General features: G+C 40.7%; 1 protein-coding gene across 1 annotated transcript in view; it reads right to left on the bottom strand.

Annotated features, from left to right (window-relative positions):
• The window catches only part of MYO1E (myosin IE), a 220,568-nt gene that overhangs the window by 80,934 nt on the left and 120,696 nt on the right, over positions 1 to 18,938 (bottom strand). Inside the window, exons 5-6 of the mRNA XM_061431138.1 lie at positions 7,624 to 7,711; positions 3,457 to 3,546 (exon numbers count right to left, since the gene is read on the bottom strand). Of these exons, the coding sequence (XP_061287122.1) occupies positions 3,457 to 3,546; positions 7,624 to 7,711 (178 nt within the window). The remainder of the gene's footprint in view (positions 1 to 3,456; positions 3,547 to 7,623; positions 7,712 to 18,938) is intronic.

The following is an 18,938-nucleotide window of genomic DNA, read 5'->3' as shown; positions in this document are numbered from 1 at the left end:
TTCTTTTCAGTCCTCAGAAGGGTCCAGGAGTGTATATTTAAATGAAGAAAAAGATGAGAATGTGGGTTTTAGGGAGTGGTGTGACCTAGGATCAGACTGGAGAGCATGCCCAGCCTAACTGCATTCGCATTTAATATTTTTTAAATGTGTATGCTGATGAAGTCCACCATCTCAGGGATGAAGCCTGCCAAGCCACAAGTCTCCGACCAGAACCATTAACTCACTAAGGAGAAGAAAAACACACTGCGTGTTTTTCCTCCTGTGGATAGCACCTAGTACTGCTATGCTCCTGCTAAGTTAATGTCGATTCTGGCTATCAAAAAAGCTACAAAAGAAATCCACAGTCTAATTGTCTATTTGTCTTAATCTGCTGACTCTTTCCTCTCCCTCTCCTAAAAATAAACCCCAAGACAAACATCCCGAAGCAGCAGACATAGAGGAGGACCACAAACGACTGCTATCCAAACCACAGTGGTTCACGACAAAGTCTGCTCAACAAGACCCCTCGTGCTTCCTTCCGTGGCCATCCTTCTCCATCCTTCCCTTTGGGCGTGTTATTTCTGCAGGGAATAATTCAGTGTCCATTTGCGTCCAACCCCACCACACCACCCCATTCCCTATCAATCTAGGGACAGAGATGAAACAAAACAGGATGTCAAAGCCACAAAGGGCAGATTTGGTAAATGGCAAACTCTCAAGTCCTTTTGTTAATGGTTCACAACCTTGGCTGCCCACTAGAAAGATCCTGGGAGCCTCTAAGAAATACTGCCCGATGCCATTCCAGACAAGTAAATCAGCTGCAGGGACTGGCACCCAGACATGAGTAGCTGTAAGAGGTCTAGCTGGTTTGTTTTTTGACTGTGCTGGATCGTCACTGCTGCGTGAGCTACTCTCCTGCAGCGATGCAAGGGCTTCTCATTGCAATGACTTCTCCTGTTGGGGAGCACAGGTTCTAGGGTGTGTGGACTTCAGTGGCTGTGGCTCCTGAGCTGTAGAGCACAGGCTCAGGAGTTGTGGTACATGGGCTCAGTTGCTCTGCGGCATGTGAGATCTTCCCAGATCTAGGATCAAACCCATGTCCCCTGCACTGGCAGGTGGATTCTTAATCATCGGACCACCAGGGAAGTCCACCTGGGTGTTTTTCATATGTGGCCAAGTTTGAGAATCACTGCTCTAATGTAATAGGAATGCTTATACACAACTCAAAATTGTAATTTAAAAGGCAAAAATCCATAATGAGAGATCAAAAAGTTTAGTTTTGTTGTAAGCAGCCTGAGGGAAGGAGGAAACTATATAAAGAGAGGATATGATACTTTAATTCATAAATGAAAAGAAACCTCAGTTCTTGGTAATGTTTTACTTCTTAAATTAGGTACTGGGTACCTCAACGTTCACTGTTTTATTTTAAAATAGTGTTTGAAATATTTCATAATACAGTTCTTGAAACTTGAAAAGATTTGTAAGTGGAAATAGATGAATTTTGATGATTCCCACTGCAAGTCCATGCGAAGTAAAATTACCCATAATCCCACCCTGAAGCACTTCTACCTCCTCCTACTAATCACTGTAATAGTATATTCAAACATCGATTTGCAGATACCTTAATTATGCTTTATATAAATGTGCATTTTAAAATAAAAATGGGACCATATTATAAATATTGTCCTATAACCTTTTCAAAAAAATTAATAATATATTATGGATATATTTTAAAATAAATTACTATTAACAGGGAACATGGATATTATAACCTAAAAGTATTGCTGGGTCAAAGACAATGAGCATTTTAAACTTTGATAAGAACTGCCAAATTGCTCTCCTGAGAGAAGATGTCAGTCTTTAACAAATAGTGTCTTCCTCCTTAATGTTTCACCATCTGAGAGACCAAAAATGTATATGGTTTTAATTTACATTTCTCTCATTACTAATGAGCACATCTTTTGATGCCCCATCAGATTCTGCTATGAGTATGCCCATGTGCATATGTGTGTATCTGTGTGTGTGTGTGTGTGTGTGTACTGCCTTTCTGTACGCTTTTCCCACCATTCTATCAAGGTTGTACGAAATTCTGTTATCAGAAAAATAATAAATTCTGGGTATTTCTGCTTTTCTTTACAAAAACTGACTGCTATAGCCTCCTTGTCCAAAGACAAAAGAATAATTTATATTGGAACTATCAAAGGAAATATTGATTTGGTTACTTTTCTGCTCAGTAAGGAAGGCAAAAGAAGGAAGTTGGGTAGCTAGAGAGTTAAATTTGCTCAAATCCTTATAAAAGGCAGATTGAGATTGACAATCAGGGAAGAAAAGATCCAGTGAAAAATTCATTCACATCTTTTTTCCTGTTTCATTACCTAGAAACTTCAAGATAACATAGCCCTGGCATTGAACAGAAAAATTAGAGAAGAACAAATGAGTGAATAGTTCAAATAGTATTAAACAGTGAGGAAAGGAAGGGCAATTCTGACAGATAAAACTCACCAGGGAGCTTAACAATTACTCCATGAAAACTGAGTAAGAATTCTCTTGGAAATAGAAGCTTCCTTCTAAAACAGAAGGATAAAAAAGAAATTGCTTTTCTCCAAAATTCTCACTTATTTATTTTAAAATGGAACAGAATCCACATCACAGATGGTTCCCTAAGTGCTTTACTGCCAGACATAATCTATGGTTGAGATAAGATACAAAATCTACATAAATCAAAGCTACTGAGCAAACATTCACTTCTCTGTAAACGTGGCTTTTTGTCAAAGGGAATATATTCATATTCATCCTTGCCAGCCTTCCAGTTCACCCCCTCGGGAGACACTCAGACAGAAAAATGTCTAACTAGGCATTCAAGGCATTCGGCTGATATTTTCATTACTTTCGGTAAGCAGGCCAGTTAGGAGCAACATGTAGGCTAAGGTCAGTCATTCTGGCATGTCATTATGTTACAAGAACATGCCAAACACACACACACAAGGCCAAGAAGGGTAGGGTAAGCAGTCAGCTCCCTCTGGCCGACAGACAGGAAGAAGTTTCTCTCTAAGGTGCCAGATCAAAGTTCCCCCTCCAGGGTCCACACATCTACAAAGCAAAACAAGATGACAAGACCTGGGATCTAGTCTCCTGGGTTCTTCAGTTGGGAAAGAAGGCCTTTTGTCCAGTGCCCAAAGCAAAGAAACTTCTCCAAGACCAAAGCTGACATTTCCACTTTCCTTAGGAAGGCAACTTGAGTTGAGAACTGGCTTCAAAAATTATCTTATTTATATCCCCAAGGCTCAAAAAGAACTTGAGTCAAAGGGTGAATTGAAGCCAGACAGTTCACCACTAGAGAAAAGTAAAAAAAGCTCAAAAAGGCAGCCTCCTGATAATGTGTGAAAAACCCCTATTTCCTTGGGGACACAGAACTTAAATCAGGAATGTCAACAACATCAATCAGGTGGCACTCTCTATCACAGGAAAGAAACTCACAAATCGGCTGGAGTTGTTGTTCCGGACCGTCTTGGCATTCCCGAAGGCCTCCAGCAGCGGGTTGGACTGCAGGATGATGTCCTTGACGTGCTGTTACAGCAGAAAGACCAAAGTTAGGAAGACGCAAACACCTACCCGGCAGTGAAAGGCTAGACTTGCCCGAGGACCTGGTTCCTGAATATGGTGAGGGTGAGAGGACTCAAATCCAAGTCCCTGGGATTTCCGGAGGATTTACTCTTTCCTCTCAACAGACCTGGCCCTGTTGGTATGGTCATGTCTTCCAGCTCCCCTGGCTTGATGCAGGATTCCCTGCAGCCAGGGTGCCACCACAAATCAGGATCTATGAATGTTCCCAGACTGGGTTTCCAGATTGGATGGTGCAGCTTTATGCTGTGCTCCCTGGTATATCGGGGAACATAAGAAGAAGGGGTATCTTCTTGTCTTCTGACCAGATTCTTAATCATCACGACTCCTGCTCTACTCAACTTCTGTCCTCACCTACTGCATCCCCCTCTTCACTGCAAATGAGAGTTACCTTGAGGGAAATGAAATAGTTTCTCCTCCCCTAACAACATTACAGACAAACAGACCTGTGCTTCCCAAATTTTCATGTGTCTGAATCACCTAGAAATCACGTCAAAATGCAAATACTGACTCAGTAGGTCTGAGGTGGGGCCCAAGAGTCCATGTTTCTAGCCCTGGTGTTCCTGGTGTTGCTGATTTTGTCTGTATAGAGCCCCATTTGAGCAACAAGGATCCACACTGGATTGGGTGGAACAATTCCTGGCCTATTGGAGGGGAACAATTTGGTTTTCACATACCCCAATTCAGTGTCAGGCTGAAAAGTACAAAACACCCCATGGGCAAGACAGCTCAACAGATACGAGTTGATGTTGGAGAAGGTTTTGAACCAGTGAGTCATTCCTTGTACTTCTAATTATTCACATGCTATGGTTAAACATGTTCCAGAAATAACAAGCCTTTGGCTTGTGCTCTTTAGCTACTGACTAATTTCAAGCCAAGAGTTCTGTATCATTGTCCTCATAGGAAAACAGGAAGAGAAAGATCAACATTAAATGTCTGCAGTCGGGCCACTAGGTCGTCATCCATAGCAAATCGGACGAGATGAAGGCACTAACCACTGATTGATTCTGCAACAGCCAAAGTGCTTCTCTGGCACCCCCTGAACATTCTGAAGATCAACGAGAACTGGAATTCCATCCACTGGCCACATGTCATTAGCAATGGGCACAGAGAGCAAATTTTGGGTGGTTCCTCCATGGAATCCATTTCAGAGTTTAGAAAGATATTTCTAAGCAGCCTATTTTCCTTTAAAAACTCATGGATTTATATGAAATTTGCTTTTGTTCGTAAAATAATTTTGACTTTGTGGGTTTTCGTTAATCTTCTGTATTTGTTGTTTGCTGGCCAAACATCCCTACACCATTTACCAACACTTCACTTTCTTGTAGGGACAGAAAAAAATAAAAGCTCTTCTTTGTCTCTTTCCCTCTTTAATGACTGACTTTTAAACTGAAAATCTTTTGCACGTATCCATCTATCTATTCATCCATCTATCCATCCATCCACTTTCAGGATGGCCAACAGAATTTCGTGGCATGTGGTAAGTATACAGGGGGAAAAAAGAAAGAGCAAATTAAAAGAGCTTGCTCCAGGTCCATCTTCTAGAGACAGGGTATGGCCACACAAATGGAGAAAAGCATATGGACTGGACCACATCAATTTAAGTCCTAAAGTTGCACTCGCTGTCCAACATGGAAGCTGCTGAGCCCATGCAACATGGCCAATCCCAACTGGGATGTGCTGTAAGTGCAGAACACACAGTGGAGTCCAAAGGTTTAGGATGCAAAAAAATGTAGAGCATCTCATTAATTCATTAGTAATTACAGGCTGAAATAGTATTGGGATATAGTGGGTTAACCGAAATATATTTTAAAAGTTAATTTCATATGCTTTTCACTTTTTTTATGTGACTACTCAAAAATTTAAAATTATGCATGTGACACCCACCATCTTTCTATTGGACAGTGCTGCTCTAGATTTTCCTTTCATTTGGTAAAGGAGGCCACTCTAAGACCTTTCTACTCTACGTAAGGAATACTGACCTCTGCCTGAAGCATTCTGATCCCCCAGGACAGAATGGAACACTATTGATTTAGTAGACAAAGCCATAAGGAAAAGAATTCCAATGTCTTTTCAAAGTCTACAGCTGACGATGGCAATAACATCATATTAAATGATTCCAAGTAAAAAATTAATCTTCAGGGTGAAATCTACCCTGGATCATAATTTCTAATTAAAAAAAAAAGTTCCCAGAGGTCTGAGCAAGTGATGAGCACTGCGAGTTTGGGCAGTTCCTGTCGACCTTAGCCTTCATCACCATCACCCACTGCTCTCTGGGGATAGGCTTCCCCAGCCCTGCTTATGCTGCTTTCAATACCACAGTGAGTAAAACTAAAGGCAGATGAGGCTGCATCTACCCGTCTTCACACTGTCCTCTTGGATCTGCCCCTTCTCTGCCAGACTACGTGTGTTAGTGGATCAGTCATGTCCAACTCTTTGCGACCCCGTGGTCTGTCCACGGAATTCACCAGGTAAGAATACCGGAGTGGGTTGCCATTCCCTTCTCCAGGGGATCTTCCCGACACAGGGATCAAACCCGGGCCTCCTGCATTGCAGGCAGATTCTTTGCTGTCTGAGCTACAAGGGAAGCCCATCCTTTTCTTTATCCCTCTCCCGTGTCCTCATTCTTCAGGGTTTCCCCCCTTCTCCTAATGTTTTCCATTAATACTCTAATCCTTCTTTATTTTTTCTTTCCTTTCTGTATTTTAAAAACTTTGCAAATTTTTAAAATTGGAGATGTATTCACATGGTTCAAAAATCAAAGGTTCACAGCCACTCTCGCTTTCTGAGATGGCCAGCATGCTGCCTATGGAGTATATATCTTTCTAAATAAACCCACCTCTTACCTATCAATAAAGTAAAAAATAAAAGGTTCACAAGGGTCTACATGGAGAAATCCCTCTTCCCTAGTCTCCCAGTTTCCTCCTGAAGAACTCACTGTTACCAATTTCATGTGTATCCCTCTGGAGCTATGCTATACATATCTAAACAAATGTTTTATAAATACATGCTCTTTTTTCTTCAAATGGTAGCACATTGTATACAACATTCAGAGCTTTGCTTTTTGAAATTCATGATATATCTTGGAGATCAATCCTTTTCAGTACATGAAGCTTCATTTTTATGGTTGCATAATATTCTAGTCTATTATGAACCACAAATTATTTCCCCAGTCACCAACTGATGAATATGTTTCTAGTCTTCTCCATCATCAAAAAATGCCACATCAAAGAACTTTATACATGTATCATTTTGCATACATTTCAAGACACCTAAAGGATAAATTCTCCCAAGCAGAACTGGTGAGTCAAGGGTGTTTGCTTATAGATTTGAAAAACTTTGCTGACATGTGCCCCACAGAAGTGTACTGGTTCATGTTCCCACTAGTAATGTGTGAGAGGGCCAATGCGCCTATATTTTTAACAACAGAGTGTTTTAAACACTAGAAAAAATGTGTTATTCTGACAGTTAAGAAACAGTTTTCAATGTAGTTTTAATTTGCATTTCTCTTACTATCATGGGGATGAACACATTTTCATGTTCTGAGTGAATGAAAGTCACTTAGTCGTGTCTGACTCTTTGCAAACCCATGGACTATACAGTCCACGGAATTCTCCAGTCCAGCATACTGGAGTGGGTAGCCTTTCCCTTCTGCAGAGGATCTTTCCAACCCAGGGACTGAACCCAGGTCTCCCGCACTGCAGGTGGATTCTTCACCAGGGGAGCCACAAGGGAAGCCATGCATTTTATGAGTCACTTATATTTCCTTTTCTGTGAGATGGCTTTTATGACCTGTGTTTATTTTCCTTTTGGATTTGTGACCTTTTCCTAGACTGTATACAATATTAATTATACAGCAGGCATCTCCATCTCATAATATGCTGTTTCTCTGCAGATTTCAAATTTCTTGGTTATAAAACCAGTGTCTTCTCTGCGGAAGAAAAAATCTTTTTCAAACAGCAAACGGAGCCCTGTCCTCTGGCCCAGCACCAAGTCTCAAAATGGGCCACAGCACCAACTCACCTGGACTTTGGGGCCTCCCCCAGACACCCTGGAGATGTAACTCATGATGTATTTGGCAGCCACTGTCTTTCCAGCACCACTTTCACCACTAAAGAAAGAAAGACAAAAAGACTCACCTATGAAGTGGCTCATGACCAGCTCCCTCTCCTCTGAAAAGACTCCCCGCCCCCAAATAAAACTCTAGAAGAAAACTGGTAAAAAGGAACTCGGTTTAAAAAAAAAAAAAATCACTGAACTGGTTAAGACTAAATCACAACCAGTGATTTAATCACAGTGAAATCATAGCAGGATCAGGTTACCTCTGTGACTTGTATGATCACTATTAGCATGGTGTGTGGGCTGGGGGCCTGATCATCACCACTGTGATGGGAGAGACCGTCCAGCATTCTAAATGCCCAATAACAGAAGACATGATTAGGACATTAAAGAACATCAGAAGGATAGACTAAACAGATTACAACTGACAGCAAGACTGTAAACATGAGGGGCGAGGGGGAATCAAGCACACAAAGCAACGCTACGTGAAGCAAATCAGATTCAAATTATATGTAAAAACTGTAAAGAAAAAAACCACACTAAAAAAACAAAAAAGGCTAGAACTAGAACCACAAAAGATTAGCAGAGGTTGGTAAAGGAAAAGATATCCTGGGAGACTTCTTTCAGTTCATTATTTTCTAAACTTTTAGTAATCCTGTATTTCTTCTTAATTAAAAAAAAAAAAAAGTAGATATGCTCAGGTTTCAAACCATGTGCCATGAACTGAGAACTGATGCAAGCAACTTTATTTTCAAGTTCTAAAATTAAATGATGAGGTAATATTAATCACATCCTGCATAACAAAGACTGCTTCCGCTTGGTGGCCTTACTCTATGGGGAAAGCCTTTTGTTAGCACCATAGAGTCAGATCTTCAAAAACCCCATTTCTTCCTTCAAAATCCCCTTGAATCGATGACAACCTCAATTCAAAACAAGCTTAAGTCAGTCAGATTTCTCATCTCTCTACAGTGGCCTTTGTGTTACCATGATAGAACTAATTGGAGGAAAAACTTTGTATTGTGTAAAATAATGATGAAATTAAGTATGAAAAATTGAGGGTGCTGTGAGTTCAAAAGACATTTTTTGTGTTTGAATTTCTTTGGACTAATATATGTTTAATTAGAGAGATTATGGGAAAGAATGAGAGAACCATCCTCTGTGAGGCCCTCTAAAGGTCTAACTCCATCAACAAACTCATTCAGCATCCTAATATTCAGTTCCTGACTTCCAGGTCACATGAGTAACGGAAACCAAACTGGTATTTCATAAGATATGGCGGCAAGTAGAAAGCCAGTGAGCCTGGGATGATGTGTCATGCCGATTACAGAAGCCATGCTCACTCACAGGCATATTTCAGTGCCATGAGGAAGTTATCTGATCAAATGGCCCATGTGATCAGAGGATTTATACCCTAGATCCAAGGTCAAAACATGCACTCTCACTCATTTGAAGCACAGGTTTTATCAACAATGAAACTCCATTTTATAATGTTGTAAATAACGTGAACATTTAAGAACACTGGAAAGTCCAAGAGTATAATGGTACAACCAGCCTACCCACATCTCTTATGTCTCCTGCATCAGGAGGTGGTTCTTTACCACCAGCGCCACCTGGGAAGCTCATATACTATTCAGTTCAGTTCAGTCGCCCAGTCATGTCCGACTCTTCGTGACCCCATGAATTGCAGCACACCAGGCCTCCCTGTCCATCACCAACTTCTGGGTTCACTCAGACTCATGTCCATAGAGTCAGTGATGCCATCCAGCCATCTCATCCTCTGTCATCCCCTTCTCCTCCTGCCCCCAATCCCTCCCAGCATCAGAGTCTTTTCCAATGAGTCAACTCTTCGCATGAGGTGGCCAAAGTACTGGAGTTTTAGCTTCAGCATCATTCCCTCCAAAGAAATCCCAGGGCTGATCTCCTTCAGAATGGACTGGTTGGATCTCCTTGCAGTCCAAGGGACTCTCAACACAGACATAAAAAATGAATAGAAAACTATGTGGCAACACAAAGGCAATGCAGTTAATGTTGAGTGGCAACATAAGCAGAAGACACTACCTATGATAGCTTACAACTATGCAAAAATAACATATGGACAGGAACCACAATGGAACAAGGCAAAAAATAGTTCTGACTTGTTGGGCAGCTGCTTTTTGGGTGACTCTTGTTTCTTTTGATGTAATTTCTCTTAATGTTTAAAGTTTTGGAAGAAGCAATTAACCATATATTACATATTTTTAAAAACAGCATTTCCAGAAAAAGTGAGATTACACATCACAATGATAATCAACAGGATTAATTTCTTTAGATTATTTCTATGTCACAAGGAAATGGCAAACCACTCCAGTACTCTTGCCTGGGAAATCCCATGGACAGAGGAGCCTGGTAGGCTACAGTCCATGGGGTCGCACAGAGTCGGACACGACTGAGTGACTTCACTATTCACTATGTCACAAGTAAACACCTTTCATATTTAGAATTCCTTAGAGAAAGCTGTGTGTATGTGAAAGAGAAAAGAAAAAAACAATCCTATGAAAATTACTGTACACCTTCATACAGTGATGCCCCTACTCTTTCTCTGGCTAATACTGTGATTAGACATAAAATATTTTGTGTCTTTTGTTGAAAGGGGAAAAAAAAGAAGAATAATGAAAGTGACTCATTTCATATAATAAGTAGGCCAGGCACAATAATAGAACATCTACATTCTCAGTAACTGTGATAGTTTTCAGAAGATTTAAAATAATTAGTCTGGCTGAACACTGATCGGAATTTTCATTTCTTGGTTTCAATTTACAGACCCATAAAAAGAAATTTTATTGATCAGAGGCCAGTACTTTGCTCAGAATATGGTATAAGAATGGAATGTTACATAATTACTTGAAGCTTACAATATATATATATAAAACGGTAATTATGTTGTCCCTTTGAGAGAAAAAACTTTCTTTCCCTGGACTAAAAACCCACATTAAAAGAATGTGAAGGTATCGGATTATATAGCATACCTGAAATTATCTGCTTTGCATCTCACAACAAGGAGAGCAATTTGCTCTGCTTATGATTATAAGCAACCTCTCTTAATTGCCTTCACTGGACTTCCAAAGTGGACCAAAAAATACTCTAGAAGTGTGTGTGCCTTAAAATTAGAAAAATGCCCCAGTGGTCCCTAAGTCCAGCAGCCTACCACAATCCTCAAAGTTCTTAAAGAAGTGCCCATGTCTGGTCTGTCTTAAGACCTGCTGAATCCTAGTCTCCAAGGACAGGGCCTAGAAATAATTTCTAACAAACCCCCTAGTTCTTATATTGCTGGTTGGGAATCCGCTAAACAAATGTAAAACAAAGTCAAGACAGACTTCACAGGAAACATCAATTCAAAGAGGAAATAATGTAATGTTTCTGTGTGCATCCAATATACAAATGGAAACATTTGCTAAAGTATCAAAGAAATGGAAAGAATGTTCAGGGTGAGGGAGGACTATTAATGATATACTAATAATTGGATTCAGAGACTATATTGCTATTCTTAGTCTGAAAGTTATTCTTCACTTAATAATGAATGGTGTTTTCAATTCACTTCAACTGATTCTAGCAAATTTAAAAATATCTCAGGCCTTATTTTGAGGGGAGACATCTCATAGAATAAGTAGTCACCCATTCCTTCTATCTCCCTACTTGCTAGTCTCAAAAAATTTCTTCTGGCTCTTACCACACTAGCTTTTGTTCCCTTATAACTGTTCAAGTTAATGTAACTGAAATGTTGCTCTGCCAACTTCACATGTATTTGCACTTTATAAAGGATAAAAATTTTAAATAGAAATCATATGTGCATTTGTTTACCCAACAAGCACTAAATGCCTCCTCACGCTAAGGGCTGGCTGGGGCTGGAATGAGATGGGTCTCCTGGAATGAGAGGAGCCTACTGCACCAGGGGAGGTCAAATGCACTGATGCTGTGGTAACACCATGGAGATAGGGGTACAGTTTTAGGGATTGCTGAGCTTGAATTAGGAAAAGATTCCTAAAGAAATTCATAAGCTAAGTCAAGTCACACTACTTACATCTCAATGAGACAGGTTACAGTTAGCCAGGTAGGGGAGGGACAGAGGGAAGATGTGTGAGTAGGCAAGCATTAGAGGGTGCCGTTCCTGTCTAGAATGAATGGCTGATAAGACAATGAAGTTACGAAAATCCCCACTGGGTCCTACTTTCCTAGACCTGATTTTATGTGTGTGTGTGTGTGTATACATATACATATAATTATTATTAAGCTTGACTCCTATTTCAGAAGGTATAATCCAAGGGTAAAAAACACAGCGATAGTTAAAATTTTTTTTTTAATTCTAGAGTTATAAAGGATAGACATATTAGTGACTAAAAGAATCCGGAAGATGAGAAATAACACAAGTTCCAAGGAAGATTAGAAAGCAAACTAAAATTTTGCAGTTTTAGTTTGCCTATCTGAAGGTTTCCAGGGCTGGAGAGAAAGGGGTGATGATCTGTCAGAGCCTGTAGTGACACTGAAAAATATAAGCCTCAAGTACATGCAATGGCTGAATGCATAAAATACAAAATCAAGCAGAAATGACTGAACAAATGATAAAGATTCATTAACATCATGAGGATAAATAAGACTGACTTCTTCCAAATCAATTAGTATTGTCAAGCAGACAAAATTATCACCTAGAGTCTGCCAAGAAAATGGCCCCAGGGCAATGCTCATTGTGGCCCAGGCCTGATGCACTAGGAAGAACCCAGTGTTTAGTCTGAACATCAAGTTTGAACCCCAGCTCAGCTACTTGTTAGCTCTACAATCCCTTTTACTGTTACTACAGTAAAAGGAGTTAATTATTTATTAAAATAGATATTTCAATACATCACTCCTTAACAGTTAAAAAAAAATTTTTATGTGTGTTTCTTATTCAACAACTTCCCCTGTATTCCTCAGTGGAGGACAGGGAAGCCTGACATACTACAGGCCACAGGGTCATAAAGAGTCAGACACAGCTTAGCAACTGAACATTAATCCCCATTTTGCAGATGAAGTGACTGAGGCTTGCAGAAGTCACATACTTTCTACAGAACAGAATAACGAGTTTGCCCTGTGACTCAACACCAGAGATCTTCTCACTGTACCCCATTACCATGGGTGGTAACAGATGACTAACCAGACAAGCTGACATCTTCTGGCTCAAAGCAGCCAAGTGGACAGAGTATAACAGTGGAGCCAAGCAGCCCTGGCTTGGTACATGGCTTCGTCACATTTCAAATCTGAGATGCTTAACATGTTTCGTTACCTCTCAGACTCAGTTACCTGATCTGCAATAAAGGGGGTAATAATACCTAGTTTGTTGTTTAGTCGCTCATGTCCGACTCTATGCAATCCCATGGACTGTAGCCCACCAGGTCCCTGTCCATGGGATTTCTCATGCAAGAACACTGGAGTGGGTTGCCATTTCCTTCTACAGGGGATCTTCCCGACCCAGGGATCAAACCCACGTCTCCTGCACTGGCAGGGGGATTCTTTACCGCTGAGCCACCAGCGGAAGCCCAAATATCTAGTTTCCTAGGTTGTAAATCAGAGAAGGCAATGGCACCCCACTCCAGTACTCTTGCCTGGAAAATCCCATGGACGGAGGGGCCTGGTAGGCTGCAGTCCATGGGGTCACTAGGAGTTGGACACGACTGAGCGACTTCATTTTCACTTTTCACTTTCATGCACTGGAGAAGGAAATGGCAACCCACTCCAGTGTTCTTGCCTGGAGAATCCCAGGGACGGGGGAGCCTGGTGGGCTGCCATCTATGGGGTCGCACAGAGTCGGACACGACTGAAGCGACTTAGCAGCAGCAGCAGGTTGTAAATGATACAAGTAAAGGATGTTAAGATACAAAGCAAGTACTTGAAAGGGGGTTACTGTTATGGTTATAGATAATATATAAACTAGCTAATGAGCTGGGCTTCCTGAATAACACGCTTCAATTCAGGGTGGTAAGTAAGATTTTCAGGGAATCTGGGATAAAAGGGTAAACTTGAGCCACAGTTCTTCAAGACTGCAGACAGAGGGCAGTCCTCACACAGATCCTATAGTCAGGGTGTGAGATGACTGGGCCTCCCAAAGCCAGGCCAGAGGGACAGGGAGTTTCTAAGGATGCTGGTGCTGGGATAAACAAGAAATTGGAAAGAGTTCCAATGCTAACAATAAAAGGCTCCTGAAATACATCAAAGACAGGAAGACAGCTTGAGAATCCATGAGACACTTGACAGGGCTGAGGCAGACAGCAGAGATAAGACATAACTCAAATATTAGAAGTGATCTAATTTTCTAAAGTGTTTAAGTCTTTAATCTTTACTCCTGCAAATCTCAGGGATTGCAAACTCAAAATGTTTCTTGAAGCAGACATTGTCACTATTGAATCTAAGATTTCTGAACTGTCTCTTTTTCCTCTACGAAAATTCTCAAATTCAGCCACTAAATCTTATTGATGTGCCTTCAAAACATCTCTCATGTCTTTATTTGTTCTTTAAAAAATAGTTCTTTGTCACATGGTCAGGATACAATCTAACAAGACTTTGCAAACTGGTGTTGAATACATTAAGGACAGAATAAAAACAGCTGCTTAAGAGTATCTCAAGCAAAAATATTAGAAACTGGGGAATTTCCTGGTGATCCAGGGGTTAGGATGCTTTCACTGACACAGGCCTGGGTTTGAACCCCAGTCACAGAAGTCAGATCCTGCAAGCCTCACCATGTGGCAAAAAAAAAAAAAAAGAAACTACACCAAATGTGATGCTCTTAGATCAACATCATATATATTTTTAATGCACCAGGGCAGCCGATGCAGGCCAAAAGTGATAGGAATTCACTTTTGATGGCAGCAGTAAAGCTGCCACATAAATATTCTCCAAGATCCCGTAAGTCTTTACAGAAGTCAGTTGGCAAAGGCTGCAGAAATGCCTCTGGCTACAGTGCCAAGGTCTAGTCTGATGATACAGAGATAGTAGAGAATAAGAGAAAAACCTGTCACTTTCCCTTCTCATCTCATATTATTTTATTAAATATATTTACATAGATGTCTCCAGTAGGTCCAAAGCTACCACAGGCATGACTCTAAAACACAAATCCAAATTCTGGATTCCAGAGCACAGAAGACTACTGGGCTAAGAAGATTTAGGTTGCTCATTTACTGGGTTCACAGGTGTCTGCCTATGTCTTCAGGTGCTCATCATTGACAAGGGTTGATACTAAGGGAGCTATTTGTAGCTTTCTGTTGGCACTGCCTGGGGTCCACATTCACTTTCTACTCCTTTATTCCTTCACAGGGTTATGGAAGGTCACACATCAATTTCCTCTTTGCCTTTCCAACTCAGGTCAGGTCCTCATCATCTTACATCTAGACCTCCATATTTGCTCAAGAGTCCATCTCTTTTCTACCCACAGACTCATCTTTGTGAACCAGCCTCCTGGGGTAGCATGTCTCTGTTCAGAGGCCTGCAAGACATCCCTGAGGCCCGAAAGCCTGTCCGTAGATTACCCAGCCTGTCATTCAAGGAGGTACATGTCACCCAATCAACCGTATCTCCCCAAATCAACCAATCTTGTGTTACTGCACAAATGCCATATGGCTGTCATACAGAAACAGAAGGGGGAGACCCAGTTCTGGCCCTCAAGTAATTTACAAGGACTATTCGTCAATGTAGATTTTCTTTAACCACCACACTGATGTCCTCCTCATGTTCTCCCCATTACATGGTTTGGGTTTCAGAATTTATCAAGCCATCAATGTTGTCTTCGTTCCACCCATCCTATATGGAAGACTCAACCCAAGTCCCAACACCTCTGTGACACTTTTGCTATTTATTTCAGTCCAAATCAATCTCTCCCTTTTCTAAATGCAAACAGCACTTAGAGCTAATTTCAAGCTTCAAAATGATAAACATGTATTATGTGCAACAGAGAAACATAAATTTCTAGTCAGCAAGGATTGAAAATCTACTGAAAATGAGTGCATGCAAATTTTAAAAAGTGATAATAATATTAACTAGGTGGTATAAAACTCCTAGTAGAGAACATAGGCAAGACATTCTCTGACATAAATTGTACCTATGTGTTCCTAGGTCAGTCTCTCAAGGCAATAGAAATAAAAGCAAAAAAAAAAAAAAATGTGACCTAATCAGACTTACAAGCTTTTGCACAGCAAAGGAAACCATAAATAAAACAAAAAGACTGGGGAAAAAATATTTGCAAACGATGTGATCAAAAAGGGATTAATCTTCAAAATATACAAACAGCTCATGCAGCTCAATGTTAAAAAAACCAAACAACCCAAATGAAAAATGGGCAGAAGACCTAAACAAACATGTCTCCAAAGAAGACATACAGATGGTCAACAGACATGTGAAAAGATGCTCATCGTTGCTAATTATTAGGGAAATGCAAACCAAAACTACAATGAGGTATCCCTTTCACACTGATCAGAATGGCCATCATTTAAAAAGGCTACAAATAACAAATGCTGGAGAGGGTGTGCAGAAAAAGGAACCTTCCTATACTGGTGGTGGGAATATAAATTGGTATAGCAACTACAGAGAAGAGTATGGAGGTAACCTAAAAAACTAAAAATAGAGTTGCCATATGATCCAGCAATCCTACTCCTGGATAGATATCCAGAGAAAACGATAATTCTAAAAGAAATGTGAACCCCTATGTTCTTAGCAGCACTATGGAAACAAGTATTCATCAACAGAATTGATAAAGAAGATGTGGCAAGTGTGTATGTGAACACACACACACACACAATGCCATATTACTCAGCCGTAAAAAAGGATGAAATAATGTGATTTGAAGCAACATGGATGGATCTAGAGATTACCATACTAAGTGAAGTCAGAAAGAGAATACTATATGATATCACTTATATGTGGACTCTGAAATATGACACAAATGAACATAGCTACGAAACAGAAACAGACTCACAGACACAGAGAACAGATGTGGTTGCCAAGAGGGAAGGGAGGTGGGGGCGGGAAAGATCGGAGGTTTAGGGTTAATAAATGCAAACTGGTATAAATAGGATGGATAAACAATAAGGTCCTACTCTACAGCACAGGGAACTATATTCAATATCCTGTGATAAACCATAATGGAAAATAACATTTTTAAAAGGATATATTTTTTAATATCACCTTGCTGTAGAGCAGAAATGGACACAACATTGTAAACCAACTATACTTTAATTAAAAAACATATTAAATAGGTGGCAAAAATTAGGGGTATATGAACTGCTACTGAAATTCAAAGGATGAAGAAATCACTAGGTTGAAGTAGATGAGAACAGCCTTGGGTAGGAAAATAACTCCAGACGGGGAGAGTACTCTGGGCGAGAGACAGAAACAGCTCATAGAACTCAATATCAGAAAAACAGACAACCTGATTTAAAAAATGGGAAGAAGAACTGAATAGATGCTTTTCCAAAGAGGAAATGCAGATGGCCAACAGGAACATGAAAAGATGCTCCACATCACTAATCATCAGGGAAATGCAAATCAAAAACACAGTGAGATTTCACCTCACACCTGTCAGAATGGCCATCACCAAAAAGAACACAAATAACAAGTGTTGGCAAGGATGTGGAGAAAAGGGAACCCTCGTACCCTGCTGGTGGATATGTAGGTTGGTGCAACCACTGTGGAAAACAGTATGGAGATTTTTCAAAAAGCTAAAAATCAGATCAGATCACATCAGTCGCTCAGTCATGTCTGACTCTTTGCAACCCCATGAGTCGCAGCACGCCAGGCCACCCTGTCCATCACCAACTCCCAGAGTTCACTCAGACTCACGTCCATCGAGTCAGTGATGCCATCCAGCCATCTCATCCTCTGTCGTCCCCTTCTCCTCCTGCCCCCAATCCCGCCCAGCATCAGAGTCTTTTCCAATGAGTCAACTCTTCGCATGAGGTGGCCAAAGTACTGGAGTTTCAGCTTTAGTATAACCCAGCAATTCCATAATTCCATTCCTGTGTGTGTATGTATACGTATGTATGTATATATGTGTGTGTGTGTATATATATGAAGTGAATTGAAGTGAAAGTCACTCAGTCATGTCTGACTCTTTGTGACCTCATGGACTATACAGTCCATGGAATTCTCTAGGCCAGAATACTGGAGTGGGTAGCCATTCCCTTCTCCAGGGTATCTTCCTAATCCAGGGATCGAACCCAGGTCTCCCACATTGGAGGCTGATTCTTTACTAGCTGAGCCACGAGGGAAGCCCAAGAATACTGGAGTGGGTAGACTATCTCTTCTCCAGTGGATCTTCCCAACCCAGGAGTGTCTCCTGCATCACAGGCAGATTCTTTACCAGCTGAGCTACCAGGGAAACCATATATATATATATAGAGAGAGAGAGAGAAGGGAATGGCAACCCACTCCAGTACTCTTGCCTGGAGAATCCCATGGATGGAGATAGATGCTTGGTGGGCCAACAGTCCATGGGGGTCACTAATAGTGGGACACGACTGAGCAACTAACACACATATATCAATTAGAAAAAGATAAAAATATGCATTGTATTCCAGTGTTTACTGAGCATTATTTAAAACTGCCAAGACACGGAAACAACCTAAGTGTCCGTCAACAGGTCAACAGATGAACGGATAAAGATGTGGTACACATACACAATGCAATACCACTCGGCTACACAAAAAGAATGAAATTTTGTCTTTGCAACAACATGGATAGACTTGGAGAGCATCATGCTAAGTGAAATAAGTCACATAGAGAAAGACAAATACTGTACGATCTCACTTACATGTGGAACCTAATAAATACAAAAAACTAAATGTAACAAAAAGAAACAGACTCACAAACGGAACAAACTAGTAGATCAATGGGAAGTGGGGAGGGGAAAGATAGGGTAGGAGAATCAAGGGGTACCAACTGGTATGTATAAAGTAAGCTACAAGGATATACTGTACAATACAGGAATATAGCCAATATTTTATAGTAACTGCATAACCTTTAAATATTGTAAATCACTATATAATATACCTATATATGCTACTGCTAAGTCACTTTAGTCGTGTCCGACTCTGTGTGACCCCATAGACAGCAGCCCACCAGGCTCCCCTGTCCCTGGGATTCTCCAGGCAAGAACACTGGAGTGGGTTGCCATTTCCTTCTCCAATGCATGAAAGTGAAAAGTGAAAGTAAAGTTGCTCAGTCGTGTCTGACTCTTAGCAACCCCATGGACTGCAGCCTACCAGGCTCTTCCATCCATGGGATTT

This window comes from Bos javanicus, chromosome 10, assembly GCF_032452875.1.
Source record: "Bos javanicus breed banteng chromosome 10, ARS-OSU_banteng_1.0, whole genome shotgun sequence".
Classification (NCBI taxonomy): domain Eukaryota; kingdom Metazoa; phylum Chordata; class Mammalia; order Artiodactyla; family Bovidae; genus Bos; species Bos javanicus.
The sequence above is the reverse complement of the archived record's forward strand: the minus strand, read 5'-3'. Positions and strand labels throughout refer to the sequence as shown.